Source organism: Drosophila innubila (genome assembly GCF_004354385.1).
Source record: "Drosophila innubila isolate TH190305 chromosome 3L unlocalized genomic scaffold, UK_Dinn_1.0 0_D_3L, whole genome shotgun sequence".
Classification (NCBI taxonomy): domain Eukaryota; kingdom Metazoa; phylum Arthropoda; class Insecta; order Diptera; family Drosophilidae; genus Drosophila; species Drosophila innubila.
Window position 1 is genome coordinate 20,172,741 of NW_022995376.1, and position 21,476 is coordinate 20,194,216.

A 21,476-nucleotide genomic window follows, 5' to 3' on the forward strand; every position below is an offset into this window, starting at 1 on the left:
TTTTTTTGCACTCGACACCCGCAACCGCTGGCTGAAAATACTTTCATAAAGCATTTTTTTTGTGCAAATATTTGTGGAAACAGGTTATTGGCTGGGTTCGACAAGTCAAAGAGGAAAAATGAAATAAAAAAACCAATAAACATTGCTGGCCTTTCACTTTTTTGTACACATGCTGAAAAATCAAAATGAAAAAGAAAAATTGGAAAAAAAGAGGAGATTTACATTTGGAGGTAGGCAAAAATCAGCGAACCCGTCACGGTCCATTTTTGGCGACGTCATCGAAGCCAAGGACGATGCCGTTGCGATGGCTCGGAATCGCTGACACATTGTTATCACTTGTCAACGCAGGTTTCATTCCCCCCTCTTACACTTGCTCCTCCTCCATATACCACTCTCTTGCCAGTGGCGAGTTGACATAAGTTTATCTTTATCCCTATAGCAGAGCTGAGGCCATGCCACAATTTAATGGATTTTCAAGTTATTTCTGGTATTTTGTTGTAGTTGCCGCAACACACACACACACACACACAGAACTTGCAACTGCAACTGCAACTACAAAAAACAAAAACAAGGCAACAAACAAAGATATCTCGCAAACTCGTTTCTTGCCTCGGGCCCCAAAGAAAATGCCGCATAATTGCCGCCGTCGCGTCGATTTTGCGGGACACACGGCTGCCCGGAATGGGGGGAATGTTGGCCAAATCGACAATGTTGTCAATGCTGCCGCTTTGGCATTTGATTTTATTTTTAAACTAGACTGCAAATGATGCCCGGCATTGCAAGGGTCTTAGCACCAGCAATTAACATTGTTAGCTGTTACAGAAAAACTAAAGTAAATTATGAAAGTTGTCATCTTATTTAACCATATTTGGCAACAAAATCAGTTCAAGTATTAGTTATGTTAGCGTGTTAACGTTTGGATTAAGCTTAGCTGCTGTTTGAGTTTTGAAAAAGTTTCTTAAGCTTAAAAGCTAAGCCTGTATACTCAAAAATTGCTGGCACAATGCTTAAAAAAAAAAAAAAATTGGTCTTTAGCTTTAAACATGGCATTAAAATCTTGATAAAACCTTTTAGTTTTTCCTGTATGCAGTTTTTCAGAATTTCAGAGTTTTATATTACTGTTTTAGGTATTTTAATCCAAACCAAGTTCATATTCAGTGGATTTTCAAGTATATTCCCCTGGTTGCAACTTACGCACCACTTTTGTAACTTATTTATATGAATTATTTTAAAAAGCAATTACAAGCACGCGGAGAGATACAGGAAGATACAGATACAAGTACTAGACAAAGATACACATTCAGGCAGCACATTAGGCTATTAATAGCTTCAATCGAGACGGTTGCATGGACAGTCCACGTCTCTCGTCTCTCGTCTTCTGGTTAATGCCATCTATGAAAAGGGATAGCACGCATTATAAGAATTCGATACAAGTGACTTTATTCTCAACTTTGAACTTATCACCCCTTCCCCTCATACATTGCGTCTTCTGTACCGCGCCCACTTCAATCGTTCAATGCATCTGACTACAGATTGTAGCTCCCGCTGGACATTAACGCATTCCACAATCTCGTCCACACAGCGTTCCCAAACACGACTCGCCAAGCGTAAGCTGTATGGTACCAGGCTGCCAAAAATGTGAGTAACTGGCTCCAAAAAGCCCCTAGATGGGTCCACTCCAAAACGGCGCAGGTTTAGATTGCTGCCCCAGGACACACCCTGTTCTACGACTCGGCACAGAGCTCTGTAGGGTTGAGAACCAGGCAAATGGGTTGTGGCTGCTGTCCTGAAGGTTCCCTGCTGCAGGCGGGTTCTGGCCAGGATTAGACGTGCTCTGGATGTGTGCGTTTCCAGTGCAAGCTGCTGACTAATCTGCTCCTCAATTAGTTGCAGCATCTGCAAATGCAGAACATCAATTAAACAGCCCGTTTCTTCCTCAGTCGTCGTCGTCTCTACGAGTATATCTTTTGTTGGTTCTTCTTTCCTATCCTTATCCGTTTTTTTGTGCTCTATTACCATTACTTTGATTTTCTTTATTCTGTTTTGTAAGTCAATCTCTTCGTCCGCTGGGAGCTCCGCACGTTCCTTAATCGTAGGATTGTTCTCTATGCCCATCCCGTAAAATATCTGTAATTTTTTTATTTGATAAAAATTTCAGTATTTTTCAATAATAAAACAAGTTCAATTTTTAATAAAAATTTTGAGTAAAAGTTCGAAGCATATTTATTTCATTTGATACTGAACTAAGATATGTATATTCTTTAAGAAGATCTTAATATAGAAGTTTCTATAAAACAATTATCGTGCTACGAGTTATTTATGAAAAGTCAAATTAATTTTGTTATACTATAGATCTGAATAGTACAGGTCTTATACAACACTTTAGCTGAATTTTGTGCTACTTCAATTGGTCAGTTATAATTGATAATTTAAAGTGAATAATAATCATCAGCAGATTGGTTTATGTGCGTCTTTCTTATTTAGTTTCAAAGCTATGTTGACTAAAATTGGTATACCTATATCCTAATATGGAACCAACTAGATTGGATCATAATATAAATAAATATTAAGCTACGTGCTTATATATTTATTAAACCACGACCCAAAAACTTGTGTTAAGCGGGTTCTTTAGTTTCCATTTCAAGTGGCCCTCATCTGTGGCAGATTTGTTGCTTGTGGTTTCATCTCAAACAGTTTTGTTTTTGGAGTGAAGGTGGATGAGAGAATTGGTGAAGAGGGAACAGTTAACGCTTCGTTTGATATTTTAGCATATTTCTCACATAAATCGCCAGCGACTTGGGTAGAGAAATTTTCACGCCTCGCTGGCCAATGTCCAAGACGCTAAGGCTGAAGCTGACGCTTGCTCTTTAATCAAAATTGTGTACGAACTTATGCCAAATACTTAGTACTAAACACAGTCCCCTCTTTCACACTTCTCTCTCTTTCCTTTGTAAAAGCAGCTGCTGGCAAAGCCGCAAAACATATTAATAAATTGCCAGTTATTAGTTGTCGGCAGCAGGAAAAAGTGCAATTAAAATGCATTCGAGTTGCAAGATGCTTAAATAGGGGAGGAGGAAGGAAGTGGACGGAAAAGAAATTAGCATAAGCATTGACGAGAGTGACAGAGATAGCTTTAAAATATCTAGAGACAGAAAGATAGCAAAAAATAGCGAGATAGTTTCCCATAATTTGCGTAGCGCAGCAAACATAATGAGCTCAAGTGTAGCTGGAAAGAGACAAAGAAAGAGTAGAGAATCAGTGAGAGTGAGAGGGAGTGAGGTGTGGGGAAGTCAGGTAGGGGTACTGCGGTCAGTCGCATAGCAAATGGTGTGAAATTTTCGCAAAGAGTCGACAAAACAAACGCCAAGCTGCCTGTGGAGGGGCGAAGGGGACGAAGGGGGCGGCAACAGTTGCCTGTGCTGCATTGTTTGCAACCGCACTTAGTTTTTGCAAATATTATTATTGCTGTAGTTTGAAATTAGCATAAATGTTTTTAATTAAAGCATTTAAACCATATTTTGTTAAGTGGCTTTTGTTAGTTTGTGCGAGCATTAAAGTGTTCATAAAAATTGAAAGCTAACTCAATTGCAAACAGTAAACATGTGGAAAAAATAATTACAACTTTACGTAAAAGGAAGGTACTAAAAATACAAGTTCTACTCTCGAAGACAAAGCGAGAGTCGAAGCTAAGAATACGCATTGCATAACATTATTATTTGTACTTTTATTCCTATATAGAATGCACTGCATTTATCTTTGAAAAATTTCCTTATTAATTGATTTGGGAACAAGAAGCTTTATTACATTTATATTAAATAATATATAATTTATTTTGTAAAAAGTTGAAAGGAAGTTAGAGGCCAAGTAAATAATGAACATATAATAGAAATTAAGTATTGTTTAATCCACATAAAAAAGCATTTATATTACCACTAACATATTAAAAAATTGAAATGTAAATTATTTCATTACAAAGAAAAGAACACAAAATTCTCGTTTAGAAAAACTATTCTTAGGTATAAATAAGTAGTTCATGTAAAAAATGTAGAAAGTGAGATAATTGTTTCCAATTTGGGAATTATATTAATTAATATTTATAAAAATAAGGAGAACAACTTTATCTACTTCTTGAAATTAAGAACTTTAAAAACACAGTTTTTGTTCTCGACAGTTCACTGTCTATAAAAATATTATAAATTATATACAGTCCACATCCAATCTTGACTGCCTGTATAAATATTCCTTTTCAATTGGTCTATCTGTAAATATATTCCTTTTCAATTTGTAAAAGTCTTTTTTCCAAATGAAAGCTCTTTTGAGAATTGTAATAATTTATTAAAAAAAAAAACAAAAATAAGTTGAGAATAAAAAATTAGCTGGGTTCTCTTTTGGTTCGGTTGCTCATCTAACTAATGGCGTTCCATTGCAAAGCTTGAAATGGTGTACAAATTTTGTTCTTCGTCTTCTGCTGTCTGGCTTTGTGTTGCACTGTCAACAGAGCTAAAAAAATTTTATTTATGCGCTTTTGTAGCGCCAAAATTCTCGACGGCAGCCGTCAGTCAACACTGGCAAAGATACTCGAAGCTAGAGAGGTGGACAGAGCGAGACAGAGACGGAGTGAGACTGAGACTGAGAAAGAGACAAATAAACTGGGATATGGACAGTCAACTTGCAACATCGTGGAGGCCGTTGGAACGATGGAAAGCAAACAAACTGTAAACTGGGGAACGCCACTCAAAGTCGCGTCGGCTAGCTTCCTGGCTGACACACTTTATGCCCCGTCCGAAGAGACGCCACTTGTCACTTGGCTACAGTTGGCTGGAATAGGTTGGCCGACGAAAATGGAGTGTGTTGGCAAGACCGTGTATCGGAAGCCTTTTTGGTTGCCAGTCTAATTGAAGTCGAGTGCATAGCTAGCAGCTATTTTATCTGGCAGCTACAGAAACTAACTTTGACATTATGCGCCACAAATTGTGGCAATTTAAAGCCAATTTAGTTTAGCTTCAACACAATATATTTCACAGCTCCAGCTGCCAAATGCGCAGAAAACCCGTTCAATGAGGCGAATCAGATCCGTTTCCCCTTCCATCTCCCGCTCTATCTTTCACTCTGTGACTCTTCTTTCCCGCTTTTAAATTCCCCCGTTGCAACTGACTGTCTGCCACATCGTCTAAAGGTAACAATTTATATAATGAAACTGATTTCAAATTTGTGATGTGCAGGCCGCGAGCGCGAACCGAACTTGGTAATTACCCCGGCCATGTACCCAGCCTCAGCTTTAGATCCAGTACCAGACCCCGTTGCCGGCCGAAAAACAACAGTTATAAAGGAGGCGTTCAGAAAGTCCGAGAAATGACGACAAGTCTGAAGAGCAAAGGTTCTATACCCTGAAATTAGTACAGTTATTCAGGTGTGTTCTACAAATCTCTAATCAGGAACACCCAAAATCAATTGTTGGTGTTCCTGAAAATAAGAAACCATTGCTTTCATATGTCTAAAAAATTCTTAAGAGTTTTGACAAAATTAAATATATATTAAATTGAATTAAAATATCTTTAAATTGAATAAAAATGCATAAAAATATGTTCGAAAATATGAAATCTCTAACATTTTAGGAACACCAACATTTTAAACGGTTATTTTCAAAAAAAATTTATCTTCAAAATCTCTAGAGATTTCTGAAACACACCATATTATTTAAGTTGACATTTGATCGAAATTTTAATAGATTTTTGGATTTATACATATTATTAAAATTTTTAGATAATTGGTTTCAAAGTTTAAATTAGAATAATCTGAAAGTCTATAAATTTTATTGATATTTTTTTAATAATTGTCCGTCGTTAAATTTTCCAATTACTCATTTTTTTTTTAATAGCAACTAATGTTTTAGTTTTGAATCATTTAATTAAAGAGTATGAGCACTGCTAAAATGCCACTTTAAATTCCCTCTCATCAAATTTCTCATCAGATCATATGAATTCCTAGATCTGATTGTGACCCAGTGAGTCCTTAAAGTCCAATATGTTTGAAGAACACTTTTAAAACTTAACAAACTACTTCTTTAAGCTGAAAGGTGTTCTTGTATAGGGTATCTTGAATCGAACAGAAATTAAAACAAGTTTAAGAACTCAACCGACTAGTGTTGTACTTATTGCCGTTGGTCACCTGTTTGTCCGGCTCGTTGGGATACGTTGGTTTTAAGGTTGTTCTCTTTTTTTTTTGGTTTTCTTCGATAACCATTCGAAAAATGTATTTGTGACGGGGCTGAAGAAGAATCGCAACATGATTTGGCAACTTGGTAACTTTCTTGCAGCTCGATGCAGTCAGTGCCAAAGACAGAGAAAAACCCGTTGCTAAATCATCTGTTGAATCTCGCAACTCGCATCTCTTCTGGTCGAAACCCAACCCACCTGACTAGGCAACTTTTCGTGTGGGAGTCGTTTGCCAGATTTTTGCGGTTACTTTGAAAAATCTTTGGAATTTTTTTGCACTTTTTTTTTCCTTAATTCTTTCTTTTTGTTTGATAAAAAAGAAAGTTGACATAAATTGTTACCCCGAAGTTTTTTTGTTTTTTTTTGTTGCCCATTTGAAGTTGCGGTAGCTAAAAAAGTTGCTAGTTATTGTCGTTGCTGTTGTTGTTGTCTTATGTCGTGCGCAGGAAGGAAACTACTTGTGTTGGCAGAGGAGGAAAGCAGGGGATTGCGGATAGTTTTTGGCAAGTTTGTGTGGGATTTTGGTGATGAAACGAAATGCATTTGAAAGTTCCGTAAAACAAGTTAATCGCCTTTGTCTGAGCTGCTTTATGGCTTGATGAATGAAGTAGATTGGACAGATAAGCCAAGCGCCAAAAGCGTGCTAAATTGGATGATTGAAATTTAAATGATTTATGCGGTGTGAATAATGATGAAACTGTAGATTATGTTCAGTCAGTATAAATTGTAAGATACAATTGTTTGAATAAATTAATAACAATTGTTATTTTATTATATTCACTAATTTAATATAACATCTTCTTATACTTTCAGCACAAAAGTCAAATTTTGTTGTAAAAATTAGCAGAGACAGCAACCGCACAACCGAAATTCACAAAATAACAAGCTTAGTTAAGTCAACAACCCAAGCAAACGAATCGGTAAAGTTTTATCTTATGCATAAACCAAACTGCAAGCAGTGACTTCATCCACGATCAACAACGTCACATGCTTAAAGCTTTTCGACAACATTCAAAATGGACCCAACAACAGCAAGAACAACAACAACAGATGACGACTACATAACCGTTGTTGAAGTCGACGATCCCACATCGTCCACCAAAGACACAAACCATTTGAAGAAGCTAGTCAAACGGCAGAGTTCTGTGGCCGAAGACTCCTCATTCATCACAGTGCTGACTATTAATGAGCAGCAACAGCGACTCCAACAACAGCAGCAGCAGCAGCAGCAACATCAACAACAACAACAAGAGCAACAGCAACAGCCGGAGGAGAAGGAGGAAATGGAGCATGTTACGGTTTACCGTCTGCCTGGTGAGCGTTTAGGCTTTGGCTTGAGGTTTCAGGGCGGCACCCGAAATACAGAGTTGGTGCAAAAGTTGTATATACAATCCTGTGCCAGCGACAGTCCCGCCTCCAAAGTGGCCACCAGTTGGGGTCATTTGCGAGAAGGTGATGAGATTCTGAGCATTGATGAGCGGAAAGTTTCGCAGATGACGCGCATTGATTGTGTGCGTTGTCTCAAGGATAATGTGGCAATTAAGCTGATTGTTCGTAATGGACATGGCCAGAAGCCGCCCAGTGAGGAGGAGCAACCCATGGAGGTATCCATCTCACTGAATGCACAACCACCGCCACCGCCTCCAGTGCCACCACGCAAGCTGGTGAAGCGACAGAACTCTAAGGAGGGTCCATCAACAGTACAACTTGTCATAGAGAAGCCTCTGACGCCACCGCCCGATGCCGAGTACTACATCAATCTGTTTGCCGAATCTCTGAAAGCGGGCTCCGAGTCGGACGACACAGCGAGCACAATTTCTACAGTCATTGATAAGCTCTCGATGGGCTCCAATTACTCCTCCGACACGGAGCTAACCAGTAGTCTTAATGGTCAGGAATTGGCCAAGTTGGTGAAACCTTTTACCCTGCTTGAGCAGGAGTTTCAACTGGAGCAGCCACTGGGACAGCCCAAGTTGATCATACCAGGAAACAACTATGAGAATGTGGAGTTCAAGACGGAGAAAGTCAATGTCTATGAAAATGTGGAACTGAAGAGTCCGCTGGGAACTCCAACGCCAAAACCACGTGTGTTGCTGGCCACCGTGGAGCCCAAGAAGCGTTCCATAATTCCAATGCCGCGGAAGATTGCTACGCCTAGTAAGTTGCCCATTGAAGTGGCACCTCCTAGAGTTCCCATGGATGCACCCACAACGCCCACCAACGAGACTGTTAATCCAGAGTCACCCAAAACGCCCACAAATGAATCAACCAAGGATGTTAAGGAGGTGAAGGACGTTCGGGAGATTAGGGAGTTTAGCACAAAGATACCTAAGGCCAAAGTCACAGTCAGTCCTGGCTTTTCGCGCGCTAAAACTGAAGGAGAGATTAAGCTGCATCTTCAGCCCATTAAGCAACAGTCACCGCAGCTGAAATCTCGCATTCCCGTTGTAACCACTCCAGTTCAGAAGTCGCCTGCTCCTTCCAAGTCAACGATAGCTTCATCCTCGCCGCCCCCAACCAGCTCCAACATTCCTCGTCTGCTGCAAAAGCAAAAGTCTGAAACGGATCTGAAGTTGGGCTTCTATCGCAGCAAGTCCAAGGAGTCTAGTCCCAGTCCTGGACAATTAAGAGCTCCACTGCAGCGCGCCAACTCAGCTGAGGCTCCAGCCAGGACTCCCGATCGCACGTTCATACCCGTGCTGCTCAATAGCAACTCCAGGAGCAGCTCCAACTCCACAGAGTCCCTCAGCTCAATTTGCAGTAACGGCAGCAACGGTCGCTCCCCCAAGGGTCCAAAACCTAAGCCGCCGGAGCGTGTGCAGTCGCTGCAAAAGACGCACATACCTAAGCTGCAAATATTGCCAACGACGCCTCCACAGCAGCAGCCCAAGCTAAGCATGCAGACCTTCAAGCAGATCTCCAGTAACACACCCCCATCCACGCCCAGGACAACGCCAGTGAACACTCCATCGCCCACCAGCAACCGGGAAATCCGCTTCAAGATTCAAACATACGAGAACAAAGCGCAGGATGAGGACAAGCTTCCAAGTCTCTTTGATTTGGTTCACAAGCAGGACGCAACAGAGAAGCAGGAGACCTCTCCAAAGCCCCAACGGGATATTGCCGCTCTACTTGCTGCTGCTGCTGCTGATGCTGCGGATCTTTCCCGAGAATCCCCTCCGCCTTTGGTTGTGGGCAAGTGTATGAAGGTTGCCGATGATAATCAAAACACCACCTGCTACTCTAGCTCCAGCAGCGATGAAGATGACAACGAACAGGATGATGTGGACGCTGCCGAACGAGAGTATATTTGTGAGGACGGAGAGAAGCTTGGACCGCCAGAACTAATCAATGGTCCGGGTCCCTCAGAGGCCTATTTTAACATGTATTGGCATTCGAACATGCTGCCCACCATTGGAGAGGTTGAGGAGGAGTTCTCCTCTCTGGAACCACAATCTTTGACCCATGGGTAAGTGCACACAAAGTGAATGCTTTGGAGGGGTGATACCTTAAGTTGTAGATAAGGAAGGACCACAGAATATAATAAAAATAAAGTCTGTAGTAAGAAAAGAGCCTTTTCATTGGGTTAAGGCTACCGATCGTTAAGTGTAAGGAGGGGTTGCTACCAGTCAAAGGTATGTTTGTAGAGTTAAAGACCATACAGATGGTTTGGAGTAGGTATATCTAGGCCAGAGATCGATTTAAATAAACCAAGTACGAGGAAATAAACACAGATTAGATATTCTACGAAGGGATAATCTATGTCGCTAGCGCAAATCAAAATCCTAGACTAGCTCAGAGTTAATTTAAGCCAATTTAACTTACTATAAATAGGTTCTTATGCAATTCACTTTTAGATGGACTACTATTTTTCCTATCTGTTGTGGCTTGGACGAGTTCCCCGTCATATCATTTCATTACCAACAATTTTTTGCGAAAAGTCCAATATTTATTTGCAGTATATAACAACAGAAACTTTCACACATTGTGAATTGGCTTGGCGGTAAGGGGTTACCCCCTTCCATTTATAGACCTGATAAGGCCGAAATGCCGGTGTATTTACTAACACCGCCAAGCGGACTGATAATGACTTGAATTTTGTATGTGAAGCGGTTAGAACTGATAAGAACTAATGGCAAAAGGCATATGAGTTACGTTTTGGCCCAATTAGTGCTATTTGGGAGGCGAAAGGCAAAAGGTTTCGGGTGTGGTGCGAGTTTGTATTTTGTTTTGCGCAGCGAATTTCCGTTTACTGTTGCGACAGGTGGGGAATCGACGAGATAATTAACATATCAAAATTGATAAGAGTCAATCAATGTAATTGCTCAATGTTATATTCTCTCTCGTCTTGACAGCCCCCCCGGTGCGATTGTGGAGGAGTTGAAGAAGTTACCGCAGTACGTGCAACCGACGAAGGTGCCAGCAAGCACAGTCAAAATGGAAGTTAATACAGATACGGTTCAGTCTCAATTGAAGAGCGACGATAAGATAGTTGTCCATGATGTAGCTGACCAAACAGCTGACCCAATCGTCGAGAGTAGCACCGCTAGCACCACAACGAACCACAGCGAAACGAGCAGCACAAAGGAAACCAGCGAAAGCAATCAGAGTTCCACGCAAACCCAACGTACGATAACCACAAAGGTGATCACCACCAAGACAAGTAGCAGCAGTAGTAGCAGCAGCAGCTCCTCCTCTATCTTCAAGAGCCCCACAGCGGACATTGCCTTCAAGCTGCAACCCTATGAAAATCGTGAGGATCATGAGGAGCAGACGAAACCGAGCGCAACGACAACGACCATACATGAGGAACGTCGCGTGGTTAGTGAGCAGCAAGTCCTTAGCGAACTGCGGACCAAGGATGCCTTAACCGGGGAGGAACAGCTGCTGACCAGCGCCGAGTCCAAGTCAAGCAGTGCGCGCTTCAAGAAGATCAGCAGTAACGACAATCTGCTCGACCTGGCCGATGTCGAGCAGCTGCAGCCGTTGACTGCCACCGTCTCAGCGGAGACGCGACTAACGGAGCGCCTGGATAATCCACAGGATAAACAGAGTATTGAAACGGGTATTTTGACCTTATCCGAATGTGGCAAACAGCTGCAGCTGTCCGAGAATGGAGGCATCAGCTACACTGAGTGCGAATCGACCGAACAACAGTCCTATTTAGAGGGACAACAGATCCTCAGCGATGAGCCCGTCGATGTCAATGCCGAGCCCACCTTGGAGCGGGAACTCAGCGAAACTCTAACTGTTAGCAAGGATGGGGAGAAGCAGGTGACCAAACGTCTCGAACAGAGCAAGGACACAACCAATAAGAAGGGTCCTAAGTTGCTCAAGAAGACGGACGAAGAACGTCGTCTCGAGCAGGAGGCACAAAAGCTCATCGAGAGCTATCAGAAGGTCAAGAAGGAGGCGGAAAAGTTGTACAATCTTGAGTTGGCCGATGATGAGCAAGGCTTTGATTTGAGCGCCTTTGAACAGGTTGAAAGCCACGTCGAGCAGAAGGTTGAAGCTAAAGTGGAGCAACGACTGGAGGAAACTCTAGTTAAGGAAATTGAAGAGGAAGTGAAGGAGTTAGAAAATGCTATTAAACCTGTTAAGGAAATTGTGGAGCAGGTTAAGGAGTTGGATAAAGAGGTAGAACCTGTTAAGGAAATTGTGGAGGAGGTTAAGGAGTTGGTTAAAGAGGTAGAACCTGTTAAGGAAATTGTGGAGGAGGTGAAGGAGTTGGTTAAAGAGGTAGAACCTGTTAAGGAAAATGTGGAGGAGGTGAAGGAGTTGGTTAAAGAGCTAGAACCTGTTAAGGAAGTTGCCATGGAGGTGCAGGAGGTCGTAGAGTTGGTTGCCCTACCAACTGTAGAAGATGATCTGGGTTATGTGCTACACAAAAATATCATTGATGCACCCAAGTCGGAAGAAGTCAGTCCTATAGCTGAGGTGCCCAAAGCGAAACCTCCAGTGCCCAACAAGAAACCCAAAGTCACCCCTGCTGTTATCAAGCCCAAGACAGCTCCTCCCCCAGTGCCAAGCAAGCGCAGCGAGTTGGGATTGAGTGCAAAACCGACGCCCACTCAACGACGCAGCAGCCTGGAGCTGACGCCACCTAAGCCCCTAGAGCGTATCATTGTTGGTGTCGAACAGACTGAGCCAAGTCCAATTATCACCTTGGCCAGCGTCGATCTGCCCAACGTAGTTCCAGCTGCGTCTCCTACTGCCGCCATCAAATCAAATGCCGATGACAATCTTGTCGCCCAAGCTGTGGACCTCCTGCAGGATAAGCTGCACTTTGAGAGCCATCAGCTGCCGAATGCCGAAAAACAGCGACAGGTGGAGGGTGAGGTGGGCATAGAGAAGCAGCAGGGAAAGAGTCTGGATCAAGTCAATGGTGGCATATTGAGCACCAGCTCATCGATGACATCAACAGCTTCGTCATCGTCAGCGACGACGCCCATAACAACGCCAATTTTGGTATCGGCAACGTCATCACTAGATTCGGTCAAAAGCGTCATCGAGGTCATCAATGGGCATGCCACTGACAGCATTGAAAATCCCCACAGCAACAACAACAACAAAAGCAACGCTAACATAACCAACAACAACAACAACTGCCTGAACGTAGCAGGCGTCACAGTTGCTGAGACACCTAACGAGGAGGCGGACGATGTGCAGGATGTGTCAACACTGGCGTTTGATAGAGAACACGAAACAGGTGAGTGCATGTCATGTCGTGATAACATCTATGGGTGTAACGGGAAACGGGATTGAGCATAAGCCAAGTGCATTGACATTGACATTCAGATAATTGGCAACTGTCCATTTATAGCCAAGTTAGGCTATAGCTTAAGGTCAAGTGACTTTTCTATAACACAAAAATTATTTAGCAATTGAAATAATTTGTAAGCAGAGTTAACTTATTTAAATCTAATAAATTTACCACTTTGTTGATTAAAACAGAAATTAATTTAAAAAACCAATTATATAATTCATTATGTAAATACTTATCTCGGGTTTCTACACAGAAAAACGAAATGATTAGTCGTTAAATATATTAAATATCGACTCAGAGAACCAAACTGATAATTTATGTATGGTCACTTAAATGCTTTAATTTGTCCAATTGCAATATCTTAATTTACAAAATAATTATTACTTAAAAATATCTTGAATCTCAACTCAAACTGTCAACTGATATGTGATCACTTTAATTGCAGCGATTTGACCAACTCGTTAATTTTAAAATACTTCAGAGTTTGAATCTAAAATAGAAATTGAAGCAGCATTTTGTCGACTTTAACTCTAGAGGCTTGAGCCAATTTTGCGATAATATTATATTGCAATTTTCGGTTCAGTTTTTTCTTAATGGTCTACAGATATTTCCCTACGGTTTAGCATTTAATTCCAAATTTACCACAAATGCGCAGTTGTGAAACTGACAGGAAGGAAGTGAGAGAGATTTTTGTTTGCCAGCAGCACTTAATGGGATGCGATGGGGCTGAACTGGACCGTACTGTGCTGTGGTTAGTGTGGGGTTCCCCTTACTCCGGGCCGCTTACAAAGTTGATTTTTGACAACTTTCGTCTCTAAACCGTCAGCCCGGTCAGTCAGACGCATCAAATCATTGGTTACTATATAAGTTTGTAGTGTTCGTCTCTCTTCATTTCTCTCTCTCTCTCTTTCTCTCTGCCTGCTGAGCCTCTCTAGTGACCGCAATTTTGAGCTGCAAGCGTTGTACTTCCCCTTCTCTCCCTGACCCTATTTTGTTTGCCTTTCTGCCATATGCAAAATGCCACTAATGGACTTTATGGAGTTGATGCCCGAACTGAAACTGAAGCGTTGTCCCGATTTTGGACAACAGTTTTATTTGGTCAGTTGGTTCTGGCTATTAGTGGTCAGCTTTTGGCAAAGTGTGAATGCAATTTTGGCAGTAACTGCGTAAGCAGACTCTACGTATTTTCAGTGGAATGATATGGGTTATCTTTAACGGTTGTGTCCCCACATCGGGGAAAATTTAAAATCTTTATATATAATTTTTTAATTTTTCGAGCACTCATATATTTCTCTGTCAATGAATGATTTATTTCTTATTTCTTTTCTATTCCAATCTTCAATGATTTCCCTAACTGAAGACTTAATTGCTTAAATGTATATTGAATACATTGTTTATAATATATTTTACTTCCCCAATGGTCGATAAATGTAACAATGGCTGGCATTTAGAATTCATTAATATGAGTACAATGTTGCCAAGCGTATTCAGATATCAAAATATGAATTTTAAATTTAATTTCGTTTTGCTTGTAAATTGTAATGGATGAAATATGGTCAGGTTGCCGTCGACAATACTGTGAATTATATTCTTAAATATGCCAAAATTTTATTTTACAATATAGAACAAATTATTTTCATTTAACCTGTGGACGATTTAAACCAAAAAGCACTAACAAAAAATGCAAATTTCGAACTGAAAGGGAAAGAACATGAGAAAATAATACAATTTTATTGCGTATACGCCGCGTAATCGCACACATGCACGAGTATATGTATCTCGCTCTAGTATAATTGTTTGGCTTAAATATTTCATGTGTATTGGATTTGCGTTACCTGAGCAAACGAGTCATTTGCATTTTGGTTATAAAACAAAAACAAACCCAATCGTATGCAAAAGGTGCAACCACAGAGTGGTGATAAAAGAGTGTGCTGTTGGGATCACGTATAAAATATTGGCAAAATGTTTTAATTAAACAAAAAACTGACAAATATTGGCACCTAGCTGGGCCAAAACAGGTGTGGGCATCGTATGAGGAAAATGAATTTGCATACCAAAATGCATTTCGTTGCAGTCAGATTGGTTCGTGGCTTGGTGAATCTCCTCGTCGAAATATTAATGTAATTTTGCTGGACGCTGAATTGCAATTTGCATAGTGGTACAGTGGAACAAGGCACAATGGAAACACGAGTTTACTTTATTAACTGTATCATATTGAGTAGAATAATATCTAATCAATAGCTGACAGTCAATTTAAATTTGTATTTCTTTGTAAATAGTCATAAATAAACATTTCTTTATCATGTCATTAATCGAATCGGAAGCTATTTCAGGGCTCTTATCCATTGTGCTGATAGGAGTAGAATTTCGGTTATTTTGGTTGAGGTATTTTTGGGTTATTGTCCAATGCTCAGCCAGATCGATTGAAGCTCAACAAATAAGAAATTTATGCAAACATTCTGTGGTTTTTCACCTTCTGCCTTTTAATATTCTTTATATTCGGCAGGGTTTTTTTTATACAAATATGCAATTAAAGCAGAGTTTTTCGTGGTCATAAAAATAATTATTATCGTGCTACAGGGAATTTCATAACTGCAATCGAGTGACTCTCTCTTATTATGTTATATTTTCTCTCTCTTACTTTAATGATAATTATTTATATAACCACAGTGCATTGATATCGATTGTGCTTCTCTTATCAGCTGTCAACCAATTTTTTTGGGCTTTATTATTTGACTTTTTTGTCCATATGGCGATGGCTTCGATACCACATTTTCCAGATAACACATTATCATTCTGACCAAAATCATTTATGTTGTGCTTATTTCCATCTCCGTTTTCACTACATTAAAGGGGCTTGTTGATCTCGCTAATCCGTAAACAATTACTACTCAACCGCACCAACTGAACCAACTCCCAGCAGCGGGTTTCAGTTAACCCTCTTTGCCTGCATCTGTTGTCCATAAAATGGCCGGCCGAGAGCCTTACTCCTGGTGCTTTCCATTCAATGTTCAGTCAGTGTACTCAGCACTTTGAAATTGGATTTTGAGCCATAATGACCAACTGACCGAATGGTCTTCCCCATATCCCCTACAATGATGGACCCTAGTCAACGCTTGGCCTAATTGCTTTTAGACACATGACACCCATTTTGGCGTCTGCGGTTCGGGCTGCAACTCGAGTGGACTGCTTCATACTCCACTGGGCTAATGAAAATGCATGGCAGAGAATTGGCGCAGGTTGTAAGAGTATCTCTTTACTATTTGAGAGTAACATACATTCCCAATGAGTATTGAGCTGCAACCAAAAGACTTGAATTAAATTGTTGAAATAATTTCCTTGATTGAAATTGTCTGTTGCATACTTTCGAGCGTCTGAAATAAATACCATCAGGTGTGTTCTACAAATAACTAACAGCGGTAAAGCAACCCAATAGCAAATGTTGGTGTTCCTGAAAACAAGAAACCATTGCTTTCAAATGGCTTTAAAATTCTTGAAAGATTTTAAAAAGTTAAATATTTTTTTTAAATTAAATTAAAATATTTTTAAATTAAATAAAAAGGCCAAAAAATATGTTCGAAAATATTAAATCTCTAAAATTTTAGGAGCACCACCACTTCGAACTGTTGTTTTCAAAAACATTTCCCTTCATAATCTCTAGAGATCTGGAACACACCTGCATATGTGGTAACTGAAGTAGAATGGTGGCCATTTTTCGTAGCACTCAAAAGTATGCTATAAAATGAATTCTCATTGTAAAAGTATTTATGCTCTGTATAGTGATAGGTTTTTATTTAAGAATTCTAAATTAATTTAAAATGAATTGCTAATAAAAGCGGCATGATTAATTTGTGTTAATATATTGCATTGTTGCTATTATAGTTTTTTTTTGCCACATATGTACTAAGAGCTCACTTATTTGCTGCCTTTAAAAGACTGCTATAAAAATTTTACTTAAATTTCCTAACGAGTGTAGAACCCAATTGCAGTATAAACACCTTAACTTTAACTTTATTGCAAGAGCATATTTTATTCGACTATGCTTATTGTCTTCTCTATTCTTGTGTGCTTTATTTTAACTGTTGCTTACAATTTTATATTGACAGCCTTGTCTGTTTATTTGATTACAAGTGTTGTAGACATTTGCAGGTTGTCCTGCCCTCCCCACACATCCCTTTGCCAGTTTTCTGTGTGTGTCACGAGTATTGCACAAAATTTATCGCTTTTGTAAATTCGAAATTAATTTGAAATTAATTTTCAATTCGACTTTTGGGGCCACCTTCTCTTTAAATGTGTGCGTCTGTGTATAGATATATATTTGTTGTTTTTGTTGCAGTTGGTTTCCATGTAATTACATGTCGAACTGGTTGATGGTTGTTGTTATTTTGTTGTTGTATTTGTTGGCGCCTCGGGGTCTTTTGATTAGATTTTGTAGCTAATTTTGTTGTTTGCGGTTTTCTCGTTTGAAATTGTTTGGTAAATAAAAAGTGTCTAGTGTTGACTTTGGTTGACGGTTGGGGTTGGGGTTGTTGTTGTCAGTGGGGGGTGTTGTTGTCAGTGGGGGGTGTTGCTGCTGTGGTTGTGGTGACTAAATTGTATAATATATAAGCTTGATCAAAATATTTTGAATACATTAAAAAACTTAAGTAAGACATTTCATTTGCCAAAGTTGAACTTTATTAACTGTGTAAATGAATAGCTATCAAAGTGCTATAAATTAAACAAATTAATAGTAATCAATATGAAACCGTTAGCTAAACCACAATGCAACGGTTTATTGATAATTCCAGTTGTTAGCCACAAACCGTTTGGAACCACAGAACGCTGTCAAATTTCCAGTTGATTTGATTGATTTAAAATGGCATTTAATTTGACAATCGATGAGCCAGAAAATGCAGCACCCTGAACACTTTGAGAGGCGTTCGACCGTAGGTCAAAGGGCAAACTGATTGACTGATTCAATTCAATGCGATGCGATGGATTCGATTCGATTCGGTATCGATTCAATTTGATTTGTTGCAGCTGCCATAAAACATTTCCCTTCTACTCTATAAATATGCAAAATAATCTCGAGACTGTAAAAGTAATTGCAAATTGAAAACTGGCAACTGGCAACAGTTGAAGTGGAAAGAAAGACGATTTAGCAAAGGGCAAATGATAGAATTGCTCATTGGCTTCTTTCTCCTCCTCTGCAACTGAATATCAGCAAAAGTCGTTTACTGTCCACTTAACCAATTCACTTTTGAAATATGAATTCAGTACTCTGTCTCAGAAATTCTTTGTATATTTTCTCTGGACCTTGCCATATGTGCATCGAGTTATATAAATTGACTTCAGACAGAAACACAAACAGTCGGCAAAATAACATAAAGATGAACAGCCATTGGACATTGTAAATTGAGCATTGGGTCAATATTGTCAGCACATTCAAGGATCGTAAAACAATGCACGAATCCGTTGAATTGGTCAGCGACCCAGTTTGCAGTTTTCTTGATAAGAAACTTAAAACAGTTAAAGTTAAAGTTAAAAGTTAAAGTTATATATAAGATACAGGTTGTGAATTGATAGCTTGTATAGTTAACAAAATATTTGGAGAAGATTATTTAATAATTAAATGTGTAATTAAAGCAGTCGTCAAAAATAATATTTGAATGTAACAATAAAATTACATCATTAATAAGGTAAATAAATGTCTTATATTTCATTCCTATACTAAAGATTCTTTGTATAAGTTGATCAATAGAGAAATACAGGGTGTTTTAAGTAGAATCTTAAACTGCATTCCAAAGGTGTCGGCATATTAAAAGACCCAATTAAGTGACTCGCTCAAAGTCCAAGGCGTAAAGGAAAATAAAAAATCTTTAGCTAATTATTTAACACTTGCTGCATGTCCAATTTGGTGCGCAAGTCAAGCAAAGCAAGAGAAACCCATTGGGAAGTCAAGACATGACTTCATTTTCATTGTTTTATCGCATAGAAATCGCAAAACGTCGAGACTCACACATGGGCAGTACACACATCATAAATGTCAACCTGGCGAGAATTATGACACACAAGGTGAAAAGAAAAAAATAAGCAAAAGAGGAGAGCAAAATAAAAACAAATAGAATGGCAGAGCATTGCATGGTGGTGGGGACAGGATGGATTGTGACTGGAACTGAGACTGGGACAGTGATGAAGTCATACAGTAGACTGGAGCGTAGTTTCGCTTGGGTTCTACTCATGACTGTGTTTTGGGCTCTCCTATCTGGAACTTAAGATTTCGTGGTCCGTGACCATTTGGCAATGTGATAATTGCAGCTGCAGACCCCAGTGTTGAGTACCTCGTACCCAGAAGCAGATCTTTGTAATGAGGCATAACCGGGAGGTTGACTTTAGGCTTCAGCTTCGGTTTGGGATTCGGGTTCGGGTTTGGGTTTGGGTTTGGGTTCGAGGTTCGGCTTGGTTGCGTTTTGTCACTAAAGTGCAGCTGGGCTTGGCTTTTAACAGCATTCTCTAGCTATCTCTCTCTCACTTTATCCAATCTGTCTTCCTCTCTTTCACTCTTCAGCTACTGTTGCACATTTTCGCTTTGTTTCGCATTTAATGTGACAGTGTCACTTTGTCGTTTGCTGTTGCTGTTGTTGTTCTTGTTGTTGTTTATCTGTCTGTTAATTTGCAACGCGCTGCAAGTTCACACTCTTAATTGGATTTGAAAGTGCAGTCAGCAGGCAAACAGTTGATAGTCTCCCCCTTTTCGCCCTCTCACTACAGTTACTTTCCCCCGCCAAACAGTTAAGAAGTTTTAGACATGACAACTGATTAGTTTGGGTTTGTTTTGGCCAACCTCAGAGCCTGTGAATGAGGTTAAGCCCACAACTGTGGCGGCAATTCGAGAAGAGATGCAACTGACAACTGTAGGAAACTGTTAATGAGTTGAACTTAATGATAATGCATTGAGTGGGAGAAGGGCAAATCGCTTGCAACTCGTGCAACTTGTAGCCGAAAGAACCATAACATTAACCTCTGATAGTTATTGAATTGACTTGAAGCTGCGACTTAAACTCTGGCCAAGTAGTGCAGTTGAGTCATAAAGATCGCAATTGAATAGGTTTGTTATCGGTAACTTTCGGTAGCCATGTTTATCTTATTTTAATGAGTCGAAAAAGACTCATTTAGAACATATTATACGATTAGAAAATAATATATCAATTCAGTCAATAATAAATATATACACCAGTGGTACACAGAGAAAAAAAGGCCATACTAAAATTAAATTCGAATGAACTCGAATTAAGTATTTTCAATACTTTTTATTTTCAAATACTTGATATAAGTACTAAATACTGAAAATAAGCTTAAAAATTCTTTAACCAAGTATCAACTTTCTACATATAAGAACAAAGTATCTTGAATCAAGTAAAACTCTTAAATTACTACTCAACTGATTCAAGCTTGCCAGCAATATGGAGTAGTTGATCGGACACTCAGAACTTAATACTTTGACAGAATATTTTCTGTTATTAGTCTTCACTTGCTTTCACACTAACTGAAAGCGTATAACACCCACGCTTATGATTTACATATTTTAATCAGGTAGCGTGAGGTAAAACCTATTTCAAGAAAATTTCATACATACATATCAATCAGGTGTACACGATTTTGATTTAAGTTTGCAATATGCTTAAATCAAGTATTGTATTAAAATTTGAACATATTTTGTTACTCAGTTTCAGAATTAAAAGGACTTGAATCAAGATTGAACTGTACTCAAATCAAGTACGATTTAAAGTTATTTTAAGTTTTAAAATACTAAAATACTTAAATTTCGTTCTTAAAATATCGTACTTGAATTGAGATTGATATCCTTGATTTCAGTATTTTCATTCTTAGTGACAAATAAAAATCGAAATGTGGCATTTTAAGTACGAAATACTGGATTTTTTCCCTCTGTGTGGGCACGCCTTTATTCTTGTTGCTCGCAGTGCTTAAACAGTGACGTTTTCAAAAGTGGCGCCAAAAAGACGCACAAGCGCTTGTACGAACAGGTGCCGATATCGAGCAGTGCTCAGAGTGCCAAATCACGAATTAATAAAAAAACTAAGAGGATATGCCAATATCTACATTTTATCGATACAGAGAAAGGATATTTAATTTAATTATAATATACCATTTATAGCTAATTTAAAATTGTACTTTCATATTTTATTACACATTTAAATAGTGGACGTTGCATAAAAAGAAAATAATATAAAATTAATATGGATAGCCATCCACACTTTGTGGCAATATTCGTATTAACAGTCGCTCTTTTGTCTGATAATAAAAAGCGCACCCAAAACAGTTTTAGGCCTTTCCAAGCAGAACGTGCCACGCAAACTGAAGAGGAACCCGCAAATTAATAAAGATGCAACACGTTGCAGCGTTGCAACAACACATTAACACCTTTGCAGAGGATCGGGCTCCGCAAGCGGCTTAAATTAACAAATTTTAACGCATCGCAAAATTTTAGCAAT

At 39.4% G+C, this 21,476-nt stretch overlaps 2 protein-coding genes across 4 annotated transcripts in view; one reads left to right on the forward strand and one right to left on the reverse strand.

Moving 5' to 3' along the window:
* Positions 1–1,172: 1,172 nt before the first annotated feature.
* On the reverse strand, positions 1,173–2,175 carry LOC117786243. The gene is made up of 2 exons (XM_034624382.1): positions 1,451–2,175; positions 1,173–1,392 (listed from the first exon to the last, which is right to left on the reverse strand). Exon 1 carries the CDS (start codon positions 2,113–2,115, stop codon positions 1,474–1,476), a length of 642 nt encoding a protein of 213 aa, XP_034480273.1. The 5' UTR covers positions 2,116–2,175; the 3' UTR covers positions 1,173–1,392; positions 1,451–1,473.
* Positions 2,176–7,216: 5,041 nt separating this feature from the next.
* Positions 7,217–21,476, forward strand: part of LOC117786238 (uro-adherence factor A) — a 112,257-nt gene continuing 97,997 nt past the window's right edge. The window contains exons 1-3 of one of the 3 annotated variants that reach the window (XM_034624373.1): positions 10,393–10,479; positions 10,571–11,852; positions 12,006–12,924. In XM_034624373.1, coding sequence (XP_034480264.1) covers positions 10,653–11,852; positions 12,006–12,924 — 2,119 coding nt within the window. In that variant the 5' untranslated portion in view covers positions 10,393–10,479; positions 10,571–10,652. Of the gene's footprint in view, positions 9,685–10,388; positions 10,480–10,570; positions 12,925–21,476 lie in introns of those variants that run through there. The other 2 variants (XM_034624372.1, XM_034624374.1) reach the window with 2 other exon arrangements.

Bases quoted from the DNA above. Each gene is read 5' to 3' on its own strand.
- LOC117786243 (XM_034624382.1), bottom strand. From the start codon at position 2,115: ATGGGCATAGAGAACAATCCTACGATTAAGGAACGTGCGGAGCTCCCA.